Source organism: Manacus candei, unplaced genomic scaffold (assembly GCF_025592945.1).
Source record: "Manacus candei isolate 608988 ecotype Guabito, Panama unplaced genomic scaffold, ASM2559294v1 h1tg000003l, whole genome shotgun sequence".
Classification (NCBI taxonomy): domain Eukaryota; kingdom Metazoa; phylum Chordata; class Aves; order Passeriformes; family Pipridae; genus Manacus; species Manacus candei.
In genome coordinates, this window is record NW_026138051.1 from 5103025 (window position 1) to 5120324 (window position 17300).

Genomic DNA, 17300 nt, shown 5'->3' on the forward strand with positions numbered 1-17300 from the left:
TTTTCCATAATACTTTTGGAAATGCCCATATTTTTAAATCATCTGTTCTTTGAATTACCTGATACTTCCAGTGGAAATTTTCTAAGTAGCTCTACTTGAGTCAGTTGAGTGAGGAGCCCCTAGAACAATTAAAAAAAAAAACAGAAACAAAAACAACTATATGGACTTAATGAGCAACAAAGTTAGTGATCTGTAGCATTACCCAAGTGAGTAATTTTGTTTCATTAATGCACCCTAAAGCACCAAGCTGTTTTGTCAATGGGCACTGCAGGGCCATTGCAAGGCTCAGAGAGACAGTTGTGTTACCAACCGCGGTGTAAGCAATAGGTTTACCAACAAGGAGGGAGAGAGAAAGTAGCTCAGTGTAGGAAGAAAATTAAAGACCATCTATTATTGTCACAGAAGCCAGTGGCAATACTTGTAAAGATTCTAGCAGAGCAGGGTCACACATCAGTTTGTTATGGCTTTTCCTACTTCCAGTTTCTTGGTTGCTGTGTTTTTTTAAGAGGGCAGCTTGATGCAAAGAGCATCTCGGTTTGAAAGGGGAAGGAAAGCATGTACCTGGCTTACTTGAATCCTTCTTGGAGGAAAGTAGAAAAGCAGATAGCAGAAACAGAGGCAAAGCATTGTAACTTCTAAGCATCTCTGGATCACTCAATATGGGACATGCACAGCATATGATATATTAAGGTGAAGTATTGAATATCCATAAAGGACTACTAGCAAATAGTGTCAATTTTCAAACACTTTGCTTTGTCAGCTTCACAAATTTAAAATCAATCATCAAAAAACCTCTGTATAGATCAGCTGAAGAGACATAAAACCTTATGGTTATCTCCCTGACAAAAAAGTTGAAATTAAAGATGAGTTTATAAAGACTCAGACTGGCAGAATTCTGTAGTGCTAAAATCTGGGGTCATCCAACCTCTCAGATTAGAAATAAATGCTGAGGAAAAACAATGACACCCAGTGCACTGCTAATAAATACATCTTAGAGGACAGTTGAACACATAGAAAAATAGATTTCACAGAGAGGCTTATTTTCAGCATGAATGCTATTTTCTCACTGCATTATCATAAACATGAGAGGAAAAAAGCTATAAATAAAAAATTCTTGGGCAGTCCCTGAAGACTTGTCAAAAATATGTAGTTTTTGTACACTGTAGTGTAAAAGTATTCATTAAAATTAATTTTTAAAATGTCCTGTCCAATATTAGTTGCCTGATGTCCTTCCTTTGATCATAAATTATAAATGAACTGGCAAAAAATGAAGAAACCATGATTCCATTAATGAATTATTTAAGTGTGATTGTTAGTTTTTGCAATCATTGGCCTAATAAGTCCAGGCTTGTGACACTGGAGGGTTTCATACTTGAGGGTGATGGTGATGGTAATGTTATTAACATTATCATGTGTCCCATGAATCACAAACCCAAACATCTCCTTTGATGGCTCCGCAGTGGCACAGCCACTGGAGCTCTCACTGGGTCTGCACTGCAGGAGAGGGAGGTGGCACTGAGGGCAGTCCAGGGTTCACTGGGGGGCTCCCTCCAGGCAACACTTTAAAAGAGAGAGGAGCACATTAAGAGAGGATCTTCTCCCCACAGCAGCCTGCCAGTGCCAGCGGCACACGGCTCCGGCTTGGCCCATTCCAGCGGCGGCTCCGGGAGCTCCAGCGAGTCCGAGAGCAGCTCCGAGTCTGACTCCGACAGCGAGAGCAGCTCCAGTGACAGCGAGTGCAACGAGGAGTCGCGCAGTGCCACGCCAGAGGTAAAGCCACACTCAGCTCCTCCCCAGCGGGGGCTTGAAGGGGGAAGCGTGGAGGGGAGCAAAATCCCTGTTAGGGAGATGTTGGAATTCTGTGCTGTTTGATGCCGTTGACTTTTTTTTGCCTTTACGGTTTCACATGTATGACCCACATAGTCATTCCAGCTTTTGGAAGAATCTTTCTGGCCTACATTTGAATTGCTTTTAAGAAATATTTAGATTTTTGCCAGTAGCTAGAGAAGATTTTATTGACACAGTATTCAGCTGGGACTAAGGAAAGGCAACATGACAAAACTATGTCTTCAGGGACTAGCTAAACTTTTTAGTTGTATTAAATTTCTCCAGGGCCACATTGTAAACCAGATAAGGAAGCCTAATTAACCATAAATACTCCATAAATACTCCCATAAAACTAGCAGTCACCACTAGTTGACTGAAATAAAAGGGTATGTTAAAAAAAGTCCTCTTTTAAAGGGAAAAGCACTGCTTCTGTCTGAGATTTGTTCCTTGTCATTCAACCTGCAGCCTGAACCCCCCTCAACAAACAAATGGCAGCTGGATAAATGGCTTAATAAAGTGAACCCCCATAACAAGACCATCATCAACAATCAAAATGAACCCCACAGCGAGACCAGCTCCCAGGCCCAGAGCAACCAGCAGGCCGAAGGACCAAACAAAGGGAAGCTCAGCAGCAGCCTGCCCCCGAGCGATTCCAAAGACCGGGCGATCCTTAGTCCCATCCGAGAGAAAGCCAAACCACGGGTTGCCCAGAAAACCCCAGAGGCAAAAAGCTCCAAGCAGAAGTCACCAGCTCATAATGAGCCAACTTCACAAAGGACTACTGGGAAAAAGCAACCCAAAAAGGTAGAAAGGACTTCCAGTGTAGAAGAGTATAACTGGCCCAAACCAAATAATACCAGCAACACTCCCAAAGAAAAAGACACACAGGAACCCCCCGAGCAGCCAAAGGTTCGAACTAAAGCAGCAGTTGGGAAGACCGCTCCGAGGAAAGAACCACGGACTAGCACAGGTCTCACTTCAGAGAAGAAAAAGTACAGAGGCCCCAGCAAAATTGTCCCCAAGTCCCGGGAATTCATTGAAACGGATTCATCTACTTCTGACTCGAACACAGACCAGGAGGAGAGCTTGCAGGCTAAAGTGTTGCCAGCCTGCACTGGGTCTGGCAGCAGCGTCAAAGTGAAGGACTCTGGCAGTAACATCCTCAGTGTAAGTAGTTTAACGAGCAATGGCAGCAACACATCCATTGACCAGACCAGCAACGACCTGGAGGAGCAGCTCTTTTCTCCCATCCCGATCGTACAAAACGAACTTCTGTCCCCACTGAGAGAATACGAAGAACTCAAATCTCTGTGGGTGAAAATAGACCTCAGTTTACTCTCTAGGATACCTGGACAGGAGACTTTTGAGACCACGCCTGTGAAAAGCGAACCGAGAGAGGCAAATGTGAAACACAGGCGACCATCTCGAGAGTCCCCGACCCCAGCAGCTGAAAAACCCTCCATAAAATCCAAAAGGAAACACAAGGTAAGTTGTTTTCATTGTTTAGAGGAAAACAGTGAGTTTCTGAGCACCCTCGGGGTCAGGACCAGAACCAGTGATTCGTCACTGCACCTGCAGCAGGGCTGTGGGGAGGCATCACAGCACTGAGGCTTTACTGGTTTTACAAAGGACAGACACTTACAAGTGCACCACAAATTAACATCAGAAACTAGCAAAAAGCAAGCCCCAGCTGACAAAATCAATATACAATGTATTTTTTTTTGAGATTTGTCTTACAAGATTTTTCACTGTATTTGCTCACTTACCTATTAATTTCCAGCGTTCTGTAATCTGCAGAAAGATCAAAATGATGAGTTCTTATTAGTACAGGTTCAGCCATACTCAGAAAATGTGACTTCTATTTGGAAGGCATTATGAATTAGGATTAAGGCATTTCACCACTGGCTTAAACAGGCAGGGATTCATGAAAGTCAGTGGAATGCTGCTTGCTTATGCTCCCGGTGAATTTAGTTTTATATTGTTTTGTGGTATAAACAAATGGGATTCACAGAAATATAATTTACCTAACTAGCTACTCTCTCTACATGGCTTCCTCAAAAAGAAAATATATTTTGACTGAAGGCTTTGCTTTTTATCGTGTGCTTTAAGTTATTTATGCCCAAGGGCATCCTATCTTGTGGGATATGACCTTGCACTTCAAACTAAATGTGTTTTCAGAAAAAACCCTGAAGTTTTATATCATGAATGAATTTTTGTAGTCAGTTTTTCCATCTGAAATGCTTGTGCTCTGGTCTGTCTGAGAGAAGTCATCATAGCGTATTTTATTTATACCCCAAATTTTACAAATCTTTGTGAATGTGACTTCAGCTTTCTGTTCTAGTGGACTTCTTGAAATCCTGAGTTTGAGCAGTCCAGTGGTAGGAGAGAGTTAATACAAGACAAAGACAGAAGATGCCAGGCAGACACAGGGTCTGCTCCCCTGCCTACATGAGTCACTGCACTGGCTCCTTCCCTGTTGAATTAAGTGAAAATAATCACATGAGTAAACTCAGCAGGTTTTTATTCAATTTATATTCTAGCTGTACACTTAAGGTAGAGATGTAAGAAGGAAGGAGAAAAGAAGAGGAGGAAGAAGTATAAATGTCCATGCTTATGTGTATGTATAAGTACACAGGGGTGCATATTAACTATACAAAAAAATTCTTGCTAGGTAATTCTTGCTAGTGTCTGTATGATAGAGAAGGAATCTTGACTAAAACACAAGTGTAGTATTGGCAACTAAACTGAGAGTTCCCAGGAGATAAAAAAAATAACGGGTTATATGAGAGTTGGAATCTCCTAATTTCATTAACCGAGACTGTGAATCAGAAAGTAACAAAATGCACAGTCTTGCTCTGGGCCTGTGCAAACATAAGCTGGGCTCTGAATCAGCCCCTTCAGTTGCAGTATGATTGTTCATTGCTACCCAAGGGGAAACAAGCCAATTAGGATGACTTGAGGGTATATCAACAGTTAAAGCAGGGTAGGGAGAGACTGATTTGCGTTTCTAAATCATACTATTAAAAGATTTATTTTAGCCATCTACTAGTGGGCTTGAAGGCTGATATGAAGGTTCCAGTGACAGAGCAATAATCAGCTTTGCTTGTATCATCCTAGTTCAGGCACAAAAGTCATGCATCAGGGAGTCTTCCAAAGCAAATTTAAATGAGCTGTTACAGTTAATGACTACCCCAGCTCAGTCCTGTACTCTTAGTCCTGTTAGGAATACTTACTCAGAGAAGTTTTCCCACCAACTTCTGTTAGGTCAATGAGTAAAAGCTATTTACTTCAGTAAGGTTTGGTGCTATCTAGTCATTGCATCTGAATTATTAATTAAGTTCCAATGCACTACAGAAGATAACTTCAGCACGTGAGACATTTTGCTTCCTAATTATCTTCTGCGTCACTTGTTATATGACTTCATGTCATGTTTGGAGCAGGTTTAGCCCTGATTTCCGGTGATTTTCGTTTCTCTTAGACCAGTATTTTAATTCCTGCTACTATAAAGGAAATTCAGAGATTCCTGAGACCCTCTTAATAGCCAGTGAAGTTGTGTATAAATGCTGGATTTTTTATGCTCTACCTCTTTTTATTAAAGCAGACAGAAGGCCTGGACACCTTTGTTGAAAGCAAGAAGCCACGCCTGGAGGACCCTCCAGCTTCATGCCTGCTCCCACCTTGTATCTCTCCGATACCGAACCACAGAATAACCAGCACTAAAGAGTAAGTTCTGGTTTTTTGACATAACATTCATGAGGGATTTCACAGTACTGTTCAGTAAATGTCTTTGGTGTAGATGGGCTTTATAGCCCATAAGCATAAGTGACACAGCATTGGTATTCTTTTCCATCAGGAACAGAATCCATATGGTTTTGTCCATCCTTCTGATGGACTGCAGGAATTCAGCATGCTGCCACAATCCTGCTGTACTCTTCAACACACATTGCATTCTCTCACTGTTCTTTCTTGCCTCAGTCATCTTTAACCTCTGTGGACAGAGAATCTCACTAAAAGTGGGATTTATTTGATTGCCTGGAATTTAATTTTTTAAATCATTTTCATAAGAGATAGTTCTCAGTTTTATTGAATGAAATAGTGACTTTACCACTCTGTTAAGCATCTCTTATTCTTTTAGCTGTGTATCCAGAAATGCCAGGGGTGACCATCCTAAATGTTTCAGACATACGTGCTCTGTATTTCAGCAGACATACCATCTGATAAGTTTGTGCCTTTTGGACTGTCTTACATGGCTATAATGCTTGAGCAAACAGGTGCCACCTGAATAATGATTCTGATTATAGAGCCACAAGATTAACATTCTGTAAATAACCAAAGAGTCCAATTCCCTTCTGTTAAAATTTTGTGCTTTTATGGTTTTGAGATGAGGCAATTCTTTCTGCTTTGGGACAAGCAAAAAATCAAAATCACAATGTGCTTCTGAAAACAATTTGAGGGTAGTAGTAGTTAAATTTAGATAAAGCACACTAATTTTAAAACCATTAAAGAAGGTTGACCATCATTTTGTTTATACTGCTGTAATTACAGAGTAACTTCAGTCCTTGAACTAACCCCTCATTCTACCACTGAGAAAATCAGAATTAGAGTCTGGAAGAGGCACATGAGTTGAAAGTTTCAATGTCATCTGTAATGTGTTGCACATTTGATAAACATCCTGATGGGTGTTGCCACATTATCATTGCTAGAAACACAATGAACAGAGATATATTGCTGAAGGAATCAAGGATTATCCATCCCCAACACCTCCACAATCCATTAAAAAAAGTCTTTCTATTCTTGTCACCAGCAGGCCCTAAGGATCCACCCCCAACCTGATGTTTCTTAATTTGAGCTTGTTTTCCAGGTCATTAATTTGATTCCTCAGAGCTTTCAAGCCTTTGGTATTCTCTGTTAAAACATAATTGTGTCCATCAATAGTTATTTCCATATGCTAGTTTTTTCTCTCATCTGCCTCAAGTTTTGAAACAAAATTTCCTGACTTTTCCACCGCAGTAACTGAGACGTGGCTCGCACTGCAGTTGTTATAAGTGTCTTCTGAATTTGCTTGAAACAAACTCAATATTTTTTGATAATTCAGGTCTTCAACCCCCAGAGACCTGCAACTGAATGTAGATCACTGTATTTCCCAAAAGATCAGGGAGCTGGATGAACTGCATGAAGATAAATTTCTGGAGAGCCTCAGATTGTTTTTAGGCAGTCGGGAATGGTTCTATTCTCCAGAGGGTAAAGTTTTAAAGGGAGGCAGAAGAAAGTCCACTGTTCAAGGTCATGGGGGAAAATAACACTTCGGGGGTAAAAGGTTGAAAGACAGGCTTTGCCATTTGCTCCTTTATTCCCAAAGATTCTAAGTTTTCTTTCAGAACTCTCAAGTCTCTACATAAGGACTTTGAGAAACGAGGGAGATTCAGATACAGGTGTGGTGATCTTCATCCCTTAAGAAGGTGTTAAGTTCCAAGATGTTCTCACTCACTAGGACCCTTAGGTCTCTCCCTTTAGAACTTGATCCCTGTGCCAACAAGCCAAGTTCCCCAAAGCAGACTTCAGAGATTTGCATTGGGCTTTTTTATTGGTACAAGAGTGTTTTGACAGAAAGACCATGATCTCTGGGCCAAAATTCGGAGACATTCAGGAGTCTGGAGGAATCAGGGAAAGAGAGGTCACACCTGTGCTTTTGCAGCTCCTGTTGGCTGCCTTGCTATGGTTTAGGCGTTTGGATACATTTCTCTCATAATCTTTCCTTAAATATATGGGCTCAATAAAGCAAGAAAAGATGCACAATTAATTTTTAAAGGGTCACATGTCTAATAAGGCGATTAAATGCGTAATTTCCACAAGTTTCTATGACCACACATACTGTTTGAGTGTAGAAATTTCAAATAAGTTGTGAGCTTAAAAGGCATTTGCACAACCAAAGAGTGGGTTTGTATTATGTAGTCATTGCATAAGCCATAGTTATCTCTCTGTTAGTTCCTTCCCTCACACACTCTGGGGCCGATGCCTTTTCCTAAATCTGACCTGACACTTAAAATATAACTATTCATACTATTACCACTGTATTTTCCTTATTTCTGATACTTCCTAGCAAATGAAGGAATAGATGATTCAGTGTTTTGTCCAATTCATAGTAATACCTTGAAACGCTGCTGCAAGGCTGGATTTTTGTCAGATCAGCTGCCTGCTTTGCAGCAGAGGATTATTTATTTATATTTACTTGCTTGCCAGAGCAATTTTAATTTAAGCATTAATTGTATTTGCTGCTGAATACCTTTTATATCTGAATAATTGATCGGTAGACCCAGGCTAGACAGAGAACTATTCACCAACAATTGGCTGTTTGTGGCAACACAGAGAGTTATTTGGTGATGCAAACTGTGAGTCTGCATTTCAGACTGGACTCATACCAGTGAATCATGCCCACCATCTAGCAGGCATGCTGGAAGTCTGTCTGAGGCAAGCATTTCTGCCTGTTTTTCAGGATTTCCCGTTCCCTTTTGTTTGACCTTTAGCTGAAGATGCACCTGTACTTGGCAATATATATTAGCTGATCCCTTGGGGAGTCAGAGCAGCGTTCACTGGGGTTCCTTCGTGGCAGAGGCAGCCTTCACATCTCTGACAATGACTTCAGCTTCACTCAGTTGCTGCCATTTGGTCCAAGCTAATGTGGGAGTGACCTTTCCCTGTGAACCCCCTGCAGAAAGTCAGATACACCATCAATGTGCAGCATTTCATTGTGGACCAGGGGAGCAGAGGCAAAGGAAAGCCAAGTGACTGGTATAGATAGTGGCTTTGTCTCACTAACAGGCCAGAGATACCACTGCATACCACAAGGAGTGGATAAAGAAAGAGCAAAGAAAGGCAGCTTGAAATGTGAGAGTAGCTGGAAATTCTCCCTTCTTCATGCACTGACCACTCCTTGCCTGCTTGCTTGCTTTCAAAAAAACAAACCAGGATGAAAAAAAAAAAAAAAAAAAAAAGCAGATGGGAAACCTTCTACTTCCTTGATAATTGGCCTTTTCAGACACAAAAGATTAAACCCTGCAGCCACAAGACCATCAGTTCTGCTTGTAGTTTTTCCTTGCACTTTTATTGTGTTTCTCCCTAGATTTTAAATATATTTTAACTAACAATCATGTCAGCAAATTAAACCATTGAGTCTCGGTAATTATTGCAATAAATTCATTCAAAATTAGCGATTACTGCAATCAAAGACCAGTTTCTTAGGCCATTAACAGCCCAAAGCAAAGTGACAATCTGGTTAACTGCTGGTAACAACCTATTTCATGGAGGTTATTGTTAACATAAATACTTTAGAGTAAATCTGAGGGAGGTAACATTGCTAAATAAATTATCATCTTAATTCCTGCAAAACCTCATAGGATTAAGTGGGCAATAGCGGAAGGAAATAAAAAAAACCAGACAGAATTATAACTGCATTGTTCGGGGGGGGTGGGGTGGTAATGTAGAAAAAATATCCTCTAGTGGATATTTTTCCTTTGTGGTTAAGTCTTCCCACCCACAGAATGACTTGTGTTCTAGAGCTGAGTAGCTGCACCTATGCCTTGGTTTGCTCCATCTTCTATTTGAGTCCAAAGATAAAGTGAACTGGTGAAGTTTTAAGTAGTGAAGTTTTAATCATGGCACCTGCAGCTTTCTTAAGTTTTTGTTGTACTACCCTCTTAATCCCTCCAGCTCTGTGTAGCACCTGAGGAATGTTGCATCAGTTGCTTTATATGTGTCTTAAATTTCCTCATGCAGTGGTAGACTTTGTGGACAGAGAATTAGCCCCAAAAATAGCCACAGGTGCGCCGAGAAGCCTCACTTGTGGTGTAGGGTCAGATCCTGAATGGGACTTGTTCAGTGCTTCCCATTCTGTGTTTCTTCAGATGAGTTTGAGATAGAGCTGCAGACTCAGTTGTTCTCCCCTTTGCAGAGCTGTCCTGGGGAAAAAGAACAGCTCCACACTCATCTGTGCACAGTGGCACAGAAAACAGTTTTGCTCTGTGCTCCCACCCATGCATGCACGTTCAGGGTTCCCTGTGAAGGGCTTGTGTTTGGGAGGCAGAGGGTTTGGGTTCTGCTCCTGGGTTCATTAACTTTGTCTGCTTTGCCTCTGTACAACCCAAGAACACATGCATGCTTTGTCAGGGCAGTGCTTACCCTCCTTTGGAAAACTTTCCTCTGGAAAGAGTTCAGAGTGTTATTGTGCTATAACTATGGTAACTTGTCTGAGTTCCAAAATGCCCTTTGGGGGTCAGAAAGCTAACAGATGGAGCTTTGAGTGAGAACTTTCTGGAGGACATATTGCAGGACCACATGTGCATAAAATCAGTCTCCTCGAAGAACTGCCAGCCTATTCCAACATGGTTGCTTTCCTTTGATCTTCTTCGGGCCCATGTGTTTTCCAAGCAGGACAGCATCCATCCCTGTCCTAATGTAAGGCAATATGAATTCTGGGCTCATTTTATTTCTTCATCTGAAGATCTTTAATATCAGAGACTTTCAAATAAGATATTTTTAACTCTGCTTCAGTTGAATTAAAATAGTTTTGGGTAGACAAGCTATAAAACCTGAAACATGAGGAGTTTGTTTGATTTCACTCTGTGATTTCACAGACAGGCTAAAATATTTCTGTATCACCAAAGGCTCAAAGTAGGGGAATGACCAAAGCAGGTGTAGATATTGATACTGTTGGTGAAACTGCAGAAGAGGCCAGACTGAAATGAGAGAGCTCCAAAATAAGGAGTAAGGAAACCTGGGTTTTCTCCTCTTTTCCTGGTTAAGGTAAGGCAAAGTAGATCTATAATTCCTGACACTGACTGAAAGTGTGAACAAAACATAAATTCTTGTTGACTTAATTTGTTATTGAAATTTTAGTCAATAATCATGAAAAGTAAATGATCATGTAGTGCAATATTAGATGTCTAACAAAAGATTAAAATTCAGGTTATCTTCATTGACTGAGCTGGGACAGTACCTGAAATAAAAATCTATGAGTAGATTAACGTGTTAAACAGTCAGTGGGGTGTTGGGTTTGGTTTTTTCTTTTTTGATGGATTGGAGTGGAAAAAGGTCTACCAGGCTTTTTTTTGTTTTTACTGTGTATCACAGCTGCCATTTCTAGCCAGCTAACAATTTCTGTACATAAAACAGACAATAGATTATCATATTACTTGAGCTTTCATGTCAAAACCACATTCATTCTCTGAATCACGTTCAATTCATCAGCCAATATTTGCTCAAGAGCTTTTGCCAGCTACAATGTATCATTTTAATATAGTGTTGAACATTGGTTTTATTCTAGAGGTTAAATAATTATTATCTTGTTATTGTTACGATTATCATTTTGCAGTTGTTTCTTTTTTTGGTTCTCATGCCGTGTGCTATTTGGGTTTTTTGCGAAGGTTGCTTATGTGGGCCCTAATCCACCTCTTAAAAAGATGCTTAATGTTAAAAACATAAATAGTCATACTTGATGTCAAAGGAAATAACCCTGTGCATAAAACTTTCCAGTACTTTGCTGAGTCAGAACCTCTATGACCTCTCAAATGAAGACTGACTCAAATTAGCATTTAAATTGAGTGCAATTTGTACTAATGCACTGCAAGTTGTCCTCCAAAGCAGAAGGGTGCTGCAGCCATTGAAATGGCAGAGGCAACTCTTGTGTTGTCCCTGCCTGTCCCCTTGTGACTCACTCAGGATAGATTTGAGGGTACAGCTGGCTTCCCCGTAAATAAAACCTAGAGCTTTGTGCTGTGGAGGATTAAGCAAGGTTCTTGAAGTGCAGCTGGTTTTATCTGTGTCCCAGGAGCAGTGGTAGCTCAGTGAAGAAGGTGACAAAGAAAAGAGAAGAGAAGCTGTTCCCTCCTCCGTTATCCCCACTCCTGGATGAGCCTGTGCACCGGCGGCACAGCAGTGACAACAGCTCCTTCAGCCAAGAGACCACTGTCACAAACACCTCCCAGACCAGCAGCTCTTCCTCCTCTGTCTCTAAACACAGAAAGAATGAAAATAAATCCTCTTCTAACCCCAAAGGAATCTGTGTAAGTAACCAGCCTCGACTGTGGGAGGTGAACAAGATAAAATAAAGTTAACTTAGCTTTGTTCTGTTCGATTTTTTTTTTCCCTACAGTATCTATTTCTAAATGCTTAGGTAGCCACACTCAAGGGCAGTGAGTAGTAGAGCAAGGCATAAGCAACTCTTGCAAGTTCCATTTTTAGGTCAGCATTAGGCATCTATGTGGTGTTGTCTATCACTCCTTAAAACACCAGGTCCCTGAGCCTCAGAGAAGAGCCTTTGCAGCCACCAATTAGCTGCAATTAGTATTAACTATGTAGCTGCAACACACACATTTTGAAAATAAAACTTTAGGACTATCACCTGAATAATTGTCCCAAATTCTCAGCCAGAAATAGGCACTGTAGTTCTACTGAATATTGCAGCCTAAACTAAACAGACAAAAAAAAAAAATCTAACAAAAAGCTAATTGTCCGTGGCACACTCAGCATGTTAATATCCTCTCTCAGGTTTATTTACACCTAATCTCCATGAATGATGTATAAGCCTTTAGATACCATGTAAATAGGGTCCATCCCCCCCCAAAAAACATCATTCTGTTAGGGTAATCTCCCCATCAGTGGCTTTCATATAGACAATTCCTTCCTGCTTGCTTTTCACCAGATTCAGATGACTTTTTGCTGAAAACACATGAAAAAGAGCCAGAACTGCATAGGAAATTCATTAAAACAAAGTAAAATTTTACATCAGTTTGTCATCCTCTTTTTGGCTTTAAAAGGGAAACATTAGGATTTTGGCCCATTTTAGAAAACAATCCTCCCTCAAGAGTTTCAAACACATCATTTAGTATCAAACTGTATCTTAGTGTCGCTGTCAAGATTAAAAGACGAGAAGAGAATTCTGCCACAGAAAAGGACATGCACAGCCCCATTTTTCACAGTTCACCACTTTGTGAGAGGTTGTTACCCTGCACTGTAATAGTAAAACTCACAAGCTGCATTGGATCATAGGTGACAAATCGCTTCACCTTATTCATTCATCCCTGTTGCTTTCTGATATCATTGTGTCACTTCAAGCTGCGACAATAATACACACGCCTTCAACTGAAATCAATGCCAAAATGAACTGCATATGTCAGCATATAAACAATGCTATGTAAACAGCAGGGCCTCTTCCTCTCATCCCAGCATCTCGAGTCAGATTTATCCTTGGTTAATCTATTACCTTGATAGATGAAATATTTTTCCTCTAAATAGTTTTCTCCAAATAAATTTCCTCTAAAATTCTTTCCCTAGTTCATTGGTTCGTCTGTAATTTAGTTTATCTGGTTGTGGACCAACCTTGCAAGTTGCAATTGCCTGATTCAAATGCTTCTGTTATGCTGGTGGTTTTAATCAAAGTCACAACTCCTGACTTCTGCTTTCCATTCTTCTCTCTGTAGCAAGAGTGCAGGAATTGTTCCCTGATGAAATCCAAGCTGACTCTTCAGTCACCTTAACAGTTAGCTCCTAATAATAAAGAAAAAAATGTTATGTTAGTGATACACCTTGAAGGAAATTGAGTTTACCTCCAACCCTCCTGCATTAGATTTCCTCACCCTTGCTTTAACCAGTGTCTCTAGTTGGTAACATTGTGATATCAACTTAAAAATTACACCTATAAGTGTAAATTATTCAGGTGAGGACTCTGGAGTGCAGTCATGATTCCTAATTAACGTATTAGACTCATGTTATGAAGAATGGAAGGGTGGTTTGGTGAGGTAACCTGGATGTAGTTGGGTATCTGTGAGTGCTACTTTGTGTCTTAGCCTTCTGTTTGTTTGAAGGGATTTTGTTTTCATTTGGGGGTGGGGGGTGTGGATGGGAGCACTGAAATTGTTGGAAGGTGTTTGTTTGAACTGTGAATAACAGTCCTGTGTTTTCTAGGAGGAAGAATCTCACAATACACCAACAGCCAACACTCTTCTTGACACCAGCCATTTAGAACCAGACATCTGGTCTGCAATGCCAACACTTTCCAATGGGAATTCTGAGCCCAGAAGACCCAAAATAACATTTGATGATGTGTAAGTTTTATTGACTCTGTGCTAGCTGCATGTTCTGTAGCTGGGATTTCCTTGCAAGCAGAGCTCCCAGGGAAAGAGAGTTTCTTGGGCACCTGTGTGGATAGTGCTGCACAAAGGCATACACAGTTTTAATCTTCACAAATGAACCGTTGTCACTGATTAATGAAGACTGTTGATAAATGTTTTCAGATCATGAATGTTTGTTCACGGTAATTCTTCTTCATCTTTTTATTTTAGCTCCTCTAATGGAAACTTCTTATACTTAATTATTTTAAAATATTTTTCCTTTTCCTCTGTTCAGCACACATTAATGGGTCCTTTGGGTGGCCAGTTTCTACAGCTACTTATTTTACATTCTGGTCACCTATCATATCTTTGCATACAGCAGCTTCAGATTGATATCAGGTTAAGATTTAAAGAGATAAGTGGGTGTATGTGTCAAACTTGTTCTTGAAAGCAGTCAGCAAATGTTTTAAAAAATGTTTGTCCAACTGTGTGAAAGCAAAGACTTTGAATTAATTGATTTTGTCTCTCTAGGCTTCACAATGCGGATTATTACATGCAAGAGGCTAAGAAGCTGAAGCATAAAGCAGATGCATTGGTAGGTTATCACTGGAGTTTTTTGTTCCTGTCCACTGTGGAACTCAGTATTACAAAAATGGACATTCTGCACATGTTCTAAAACCGAGAGGAACCCTGCTGTTGGGCATAAAGTATGCCTCAGACTGTGCTCCATAAACCCACTGTGCACAAGGCAAACCCTGAACACCATTCCTAGCCTTTAAGTATTTGTTCCCCAAAAAAAGAAGCTCCTTACAATACCTGGTGTTTAATCCAAGGAGGAGCAACAATCATGCTGTTTGTGAAGGATGCAAGATAATTTCATGAAAGTTGATGTGTGTTTGAAATTTGTTGCTCCTCTTCACTTTGGACCTAAAGCAGAAGTGTTGAAATATTCCATAGTGGAAAGTCAGGACAAGCAAATCACCTTCCCACCCCATTATCATGTGGTAAAACTGCTATTTCCAATCCAATTGTTTAAAATTTGCAACCATTCATTTTTACGTAGTACATTCATTTTTATTGCATGCTGTTAGGTTGGTAGAGAAAGCCTTCCCAAAAAACCTTGCAATGAGGGAGTTCAGTGCTGGGAAAGCTTTTTCTCTCATTTTATTCCACATGAAATTCCAATAAGATTGGCCCAGTTCTACAAGGTGTTTTGATTTTGATAAAACTGCATAGTCTGGCAGATTATATTCTGTCAGGGTTTGTTCAATCTGAACTTTTGCCAGCCCTGAAGTGCCTTTAATAGACATTTGCTTTGTAGGTAGGTGCTTTGCTCCTATAAGGTACATAAGGTGCAAAACAGCAGCTCATTTAGGCAGATTTAGTGGAACTTGGCTCTTCTACTTAGTTTAAGTAAGATGTCTAAAATGGAGTGTGGCCATCTCTTTGCCCCCTCAAAATTACAACTGAAAAGGAACTAGGTGATCATTCACCTCTCACTTTATTATTTGTGGGGATTTTGCATGTATATTCTGTCATTCCACATTAGAGATTTTAGGCTTGGGAACCAGTGTTGTCTAAAAAAAAAACCAAACCCCAAACAATCACATGCTATGTTTTTAAAAAGCAAACCAACCATACAAAAAAGAAATGGCTCTCCCTCTGCTGTCAGCGAGAGCTAACATGTCAAGCTGCCTGCTTCAGCTCTCTGGGCTCCCTTTGGGTTGGGGCACAGTGTTTCCAAGCGTGTGTTCTGTGAGAGGTGGGTTCAGGTTTTGGCAGCCTGCTCTGACTGTCAGTAAGGTGACAGTCATCCCTCCCGACGTGCCCGTTTACAGGAGGTGGCCTGATGGCTTCCAGCCTGGCTCGGCAGAGCTCGGGCAGGAAAGGCTGGCAGGAGCAGGCTGACAACACCTCCCACAGCTGGGTGACCTTTAAACAAAATACACGTGGTTCTGGCACAGGGATACCTGCTCCACACAAGCAAATATTTACAGGCTCAGGCTCCCAATGATCTCAACGTGCCATGTCAACCCAGCTCCCTCCACAGCCTGACACACTCAGAAAGTGTTGACCTGTCTCCTGTCCTCTTCCCTTTGCTTGTGCCTTTCAGAATCAGGGGTGTTTCTCAAGCAGAACTAAGAGGAGCAGGCACAGCACATCCCGCCGCTGCCTGCGGGCAGGCCGTGCCTGTCGCACGCAGTTTGACACCCCGAGTGCCCTGGTGGGACTGTGAGGCCATCCACTGCAATCAACTTGTTGGCAGACATAAATATCCATGAACAAAGAATCTGCTTTTTCTTTCTGCTAGTTAGATCTCAACTTTTTTTTTTTTTTCCCCACCCAACGCAGCTGCACACAAGTTATCTGCGTGTAACACATTTGCTGTGCGGTCCTAGTGTTACTTGTCCTGTGGAAACAATTGCTGCTGGTTACTTGGTGCTGACATGACAAAGCACAGGCAGCATTGAAAGATGTGTTGCAGTGGCTGGAAAGATAATGCATGTGACCTCAAAATGTGTCAGCAAATGTTAATGAGATTTGTGGCAATGCTGTTCCTGAGCTTGTACGGAAAATAGATTTCTGGTGAAGGGCAGGACATTTCATGTCTTACGAGAGCAACCCCATGGAAACCTCTCCTTGTCTGGGGCTGCTGTAAGGGATCAACTAACCTGGGTGGGCTGCTGCAGTGGCAGCTGACTGTACCTTATGGAAGAGATCTTGGAGACCTGACTGTGTTCCCGACTGAGATGTGATGAGCTGGAGTCATTCCACCTACTCCACAGGATCGGATCCCATTTCTGGCTTGAACTCTGTGTCTGCACTAAATCTGCTTGCAGCCAGATTCGTTTTTCATACCACAAAAAGTCATCTTTGGGAAGCTTTTTGTCTTCCAAAATGAATTGAAATTCTTTCAAAGTGAAAAAAGGAATTTGAAGAATATGCTGAGAAGCAGCCATTGGAATAGACAGAAAGCAGTCAGAAACATTCCCCTTTTCTGATCATTCAGTTAATACCTAACAATTATACAAAGGCTTTGTATGTAATCAATGCACAAGACCAGAACTTGAAATTAAAGGTGTGCAGAGGGAACTAGCTATAGGGATGGTTTAGAAGGAGCCATAAAGACAAATATACTGTTATCTTGGACCAATAATAAGTGTTATGCTTAATATGTTGCTAAAATAGGCTTCAGTTTTGTGAACAGAAACATATGCGGATGCATCAAAAATATTTTGATAGAGCCATAGAAGGAAATTTTTAAATTATTTAAAGTATATTGGATCTCCTATATCAAATGCCACATTAGTAGAATTCTTACATCCAGCTATCAAAAACTGAAAATGTTAAATACTATTATAAAATACG

The 17300-nt window shown here is 40.9% G+C and overlaps 1 protein-coding gene across 4 annotated transcripts in view; it reads left to right on the forward strand.

The window, feature by feature from the left end:
- Positions 1-17300, forward strand: part of AFF2 (ALF transcription elongation factor 2) — a 336223-nt gene that overhangs the window by 293064 nt on the left and 25859 nt on the right. For 2 of the 4 annotated variants that reach the window (XM_051789027.1, XM_051789038.1), the window contains exons 10-15: positions 1608-1770; positions 2293-3312; positions 5426-5550; positions 11651-11885; positions 13786-13925; positions 14463-14526. In XM_051789027.1, coding sequence (XP_051644987.1) covers positions 1608-1770; positions 2293-3312; positions 5426-5550; positions 11651-11885; positions 13786-13925; positions 14463-14526 — 1747 coding nt within the window. The remainder of the gene's footprint in view (positions 1-1607; positions 1771-2292; positions 3313-5425; positions 5551-11650; positions 11886-13785; positions 13926-14462; positions 14527-17300) is intronic. The other 2 variants (XM_051789008.1, XM_051789018.1) reach the window with 2 other exon arrangements.